Source organism: Benincasa hispida, chromosome 1, assembly GCF_009727055.1.
Source record: "Benincasa hispida cultivar B227 chromosome 1, ASM972705v1, whole genome shotgun sequence".
Lineage (NCBI taxonomy): Eukaryota > Viridiplantae > Streptophyta > Magnoliopsida > Cucurbitales > Cucurbitaceae > Benincasa > Benincasa hispida.
Genome location: NC_052349.1, coordinates 35,183,662 through 35,188,758, shown reverse-complemented (window position 1 = coordinate 35,188,758; position 5,097 = coordinate 35,183,662). Strand labels below are relative to the sequence as shown.

General features: G+C 31.1%; 1 protein-coding gene across 3 annotated transcripts in view; it reads right to left on the bottom strand.

Moving 5' to 3' along the window:
- LOC120067754 (U-box domain-containing protein 26-like) overlaps nt 1-886 on the bottom strand; it is a 2,270-nt gene extending 1,384 nt beyond the window's left edge. The window contains exon 1 of one of the 3 annotated variants that reach the window (XM_039019320.1): nt 1-886. This exon is cut by the window's left edge and continues 1,384 nt beyond it. In XM_039019320.1, the coding sequence (XP_038875248.1) occupies nt 1-248 (248 nt within the window). In that variant the 5' untranslated portion in view covers nt 249-886. The other 2 variants (XM_039019339.1, XM_039019329.1) reach the window with 2 other exon arrangements.
- Nucleotides 887-5,097: the final 4,211 nt, after the last annotated feature.

Genomic DNA, 5,097 nt, shown 5'->3' with positions numbered 1-5,097 from the left:
TCCTGGATTAACCGGCGCAGTGTATGGTTAGGGATGAGCGTGAAGTCGGTGAGTGGAGCCCTAGTGACCGGACAAGTGGTGTTGCCGGTGGCGACCCATGACTCTATGCTTGAACGGTCGTAGGTCTGACCGGTGCTGACGGTGACAGGATCACGCATGAGCTCAAGAGAAATTGGGCATCTGAAATGATATGGAATGTGTACGCTCAAATCCAAAGGTTCAACAGCAACACTCCCAGTCCCAGGCATGTTTTCTTATGCTTTGATTCTCTTTCTCTATAACTATTTACTCTCTGCTAGAAATTTTGTCAAACAAGTGGGGGACGAACTACTAATACTAATACTAACAAATCTGACCACTCTGCAAATTTTTCAGTCTTACCTTTTTTTGACTCTGTTTCTTCTTCTCTCTTAAAATTGAATGGAACAGAGAGACATACCCAACACTCAAAACAGAGAGTTTTAGAGATAAAAAGAGAAAACAAACACTGCCTTCTCCTTCTGTAACTCTGTTCCTCTGCCCCTTATCTGACTTCTCCCCCACACGTGTGGTGCAACTATTTCTTTAACCTAACCATGGTTTATCCCTAGTTACACTTGGAACTAGCTTTAGTTACTTATGCCGGTACACGGGCGGGTGTATTCAACTGTACCCAAGTATTCTTCAATCAAGTCATCACTATGTGCTTGTCTCTATTTAATGTATTTCGACCACGTTTACTGCTCCGTAATTAAAATTGTCGTAATCATTATGAGTTCACATTCACGTACCAATTGTAATAGGTCTCAATGTAAAGGGAATTAGATTCCTTTGATCGTGTTTACTCCATACTAATTCATTGTTATTTACTTCCATAGCTAAACACAATGAAAAGGGTAAATGATGAAAAATTAGTAAAAAAGATGATGTAGGTACCACTTAATGATCATAGTGCAGCCGATTTGAACACGGGTAAAAAAACAAATTTAATCAAATGTTGCTTACTTTTTAGATTACCATAGATGGATTACGTTTATTTACTTCTTAATAATCATTGGATCTGAATTTGAGGTTCTTTTATTAGATGTGATGGCCTCTTTGAATAATTTAGGGGGTTAATTTGGTCAAAAGTGAAATGGATGTAGGTCCCACCATTTGAAAATAAATCTTACTCCTGTTTACATCAATAAAACCTTAATTTGACCCTCCTTCTTCCCTCATTATTTTGTTGTTCTCTTATTTGGTTTACTGTTGTAGTCCCCCCCTTCAAACATCTATTCATTATTCATTATTAACAAAATTTCTTTCTCCCTCCTTTTCTTTTGCTTTGCTCATCTGCCCTCTTAGTTTTTCTTATTTATTTTATAGAGTTTTTCTCCCTTTCCTTTCGTAGTTATTTGAATCCTTCCCATTTTCTTGTTCCTTCAATCTTTGCAAAAATTCAAGAGTTATCCTCATCTTTCTTGATTTGTTGATATGAAATTTGCTGAGTGTATCGTGAACTACACTCATTTTTGTGCAACACATCTAAATGCCTAATTATAAGTTTCACGAGATAAACTTGCTTCTTTTGAAAAGAGATGCATAGAGATGGGTACATAGTGGATTACAAGTATTGCTCTTCTAACACTGACCATAATATAGGTAAATGGTAGAATTTTCTTTCTATCTTATCTTCGTGTATACTCAAAATAAAAGGTTATCTTTGACCGATGAATTTTCTAATAGATAGATGATCTTCTTTTAGAATATTACATCACATGAAGTAAGGAATTCAAATCTATAATCTTTTTAAAAGCATTTAAGATGCCTTAACCATTTATATTGCTAACATGAACATAATTTATGCCTCTCTTTATGAGTTGTACACAACCAATCTTCTCATTATCACAATGAAAATTTAGTAAGAGTGGAATGAATGTTTTTTTTTTTTAATAGAATGAATAATATCTCTTATATAGGGACAAGGAGGAAAATAAAGAAACATTGAGGGGCTAAGTGGAAATTTAGAGTGGGGGTGGGGGGGATAGGGCAAAACATGATTTCATTAGGTGAAGGGAATTGTCTTGTTATTATTAGAAGTGAAAGTAGGACAGTCAAAGGTCAAAGAGTGAACAGATTGAATAGGGAAATGTGTGGGGTCTACCTTTGTCTCACACCACCTTTCTTCATCTTTTAATGTGTCCAAAACAACCACAACCTTATTATTATCATTATTATCTATCATTTATCATCATTTCTTTTTTTTCTTTTTTTTTTTTCATTTATATTTCTCATGTGGATAATAATATTCAATGCTTAGTTACTACTTCAACATGTTTTGGTCCCACTTTCCACATAATCAAACATCTTCCTTATCAAACACAACTTACTTTTTTACCAAAATAAAGTATCCAACATGAAACATGAATACTATTAAATATATGAAAAGAGATGACAATATGAGTATAGTTAGTTTGTAAGTCAAGATATCTACACATGTATTTAAGATCAATTCTTCAAAGTTTTACTCTAAAAGTTTTTAATAGATCATTGTATTTATAAAGTCTAATACCCATTTAACTAGTTTATTTATAGAGAGAATTCAACTGGTTAAACTGTGACATCAGTAATAACTATAAGTAATTTCTTCCTCTAACAGAAATAGAAGCTAAAATATGTAAAACAATAAAATAAAATGGTTCGCAGTTGGCTCTTCAACAAACTTATTTTATATTTAATGAATAGCTAATTAAAATCACACAATATTGATTAACTTTCAAATTTTCCTTAGAACAAGTTCTAGAAACATATAGCTAGGTTTATGTAGTATATATTTGATTTATGGGTTAGTATTTGTAAATATGGTATATTTATAATGTAACTTAGAATAAGATAAGCTAAATAAAAACATTTTTTTTCTTCTAAAAGTAATACTTAGAGTTTTGACTGCACGCATATTCATGCATCTCTTTTAATCACAATAGGAAAAAAAATATAAAACTCTATATTACTTTTTAAAAGGAAAAATTTTCCATGTGATAACTTGTGATTAGATAACGGGGTGGATTATACAAAAATAGGCATAGTGTATAATGTATGACTTAATTACTTTTAAAGCATACAAATTTTTCTTGACTTGCGATTAGATAGTGTGTTGTGAGAAATGATCCATAGAAGTAGAGTAAAAAGTGAAGAAAATTAGAATAAAATAGGATGAAAATGTTTTGTGTAATGAAGAGTGTAACACACCTCCACATATCTAAAAAAGAAAAAAAGAAAGAAAAGTATAGTATTGTGTGCTTTAGACATAATCCTCACTCATGCAAAATCAAATTGTTTTCTATTAATAAAAATAATTATTCTCACTTATATATCATAAATGATTCTCGTTTCCAATCAATATAAAACTTTATTTGTACTTTCTAACATATAACAAAAAAATGCTCACATTGAATAGCCACATATACTAGTCACTTAACTAATTTAAAAATTTTAACAAATATAAAAAATCTTACCTTTATATATATATTGGTCCCTATAATTAGAAATATGTTCAATTTTAATTCTTGTACTTTCAATTATCTAATTTTAATTCTGATAATTTCAATAAATCTTAAATTTAATTTATTGAAGTTAATCTTTTATCGAAATTAGTTAAATAATAATAAAAAAATTTAAGATACAAAATGTGAATATGTTTTCAAAACTTATAGTAAAAATGCTAATAGATAACAACTAACAATAAACTAGTCGTTGAAGCTAAATATAAGATTTATTGAAAGTATAGAAATTAGAACTAAACAAACTTCAAAATATAAACTTATACATATAATTATTATTTTTTTAATAGAGAAGAAGAAGAAGAAATATTTAATTTAATAAAAGGAGTTAAAAAAAGTAGAGGATTGAGAGGAAAGTGATAAGGAGGAGAGAAGAGGCGTGAGGATTTAGTTAGAGAGAGCGTGAGGCGGCAGAGGCCACGCTTGAGCGTGACCCGGTTGTCTCCGGTCAACCCGGCAGTTTTTTTTTTTGGTTCTTACAGCTCTTCACTTCCCACACGTGCTCCTTCCTCTTCTCCCAATTCCCACCCCCTCACACGTGTGCCCCATTTTGCTTCTTCCCCTAAACTTTATTCCCTTCCATTTAATTCCTCCCCCATCTCATTATTTTATCTTATCCTCCCAAACTTAAGCAACCTCCATAATTAAACATATTCCCACCTTCCCTAAAATTCAACCTCACCTTTTAACTTTCTAATAACGCCTCTGTCTCTATACACGAATAAACTGATATCACATCTAAATGATAAATATCTTTTAACTATAAAAATCATGATCAGGACGAACTTGAAAAGAATTTATAGTTATTGCCTAAATCAATAAATGTATCTTCCTTTTTTGACGACCAAGACAAAACATGCAAAGATCTGTTAAGGACAACGGTCCCTTCAACAATCTCTATAATGGTATGATATTGTCCACTTTGGAAATAAATTCTCATGAGTTTACTTTTGGTTTCACCTCAAAAAGTCTCGTACCAATAGAGATTGTTATCCTCGATTATACATGATCATCCTTTTATTTAATCAATGTAAGATTTTGGTCGCATTCCTAACCGAATCCTAATTTCTGTTGATCTGTGGGGACCTTCTAGAAGTACAAAGTTCAAGAAAAGTAAGGTGATATTGTCCGATCATAGAGGGTTGGAGGAAATTTCTGCCTCATCAGGTGTTAAATTCAAATTAGAAATCTTGATTTGAATCCTTGGGCTTGGGTGTAACATTAACTGATTAAGATAACTAGTTCTACGTTATAACTTTTTCTAAGAAGTTAGAGATTTCAATCCTCATTTCATATATTGTTGCCTTAGAAAAAACTGGTAAAGATTAAGTAATCAATGACTAAATTATCTAAACGTTCTCTAAGGTTAAATGTCTTGTTGATGTGAACATATAGCTTCTTAATTGGCCTAGACATTCATAGTTTTTTTCTTAAGTTTAAGGAACATGAAGTGTATATTTGAATCGACTTTGTAAATTTGAATCTCTTACCATTTTGTTTAAATTATAATATTCTAAAAGATATTTAAGTGATTTATTGAATAATTAATTAAAAATTGACAATAAAAAAGATTAAT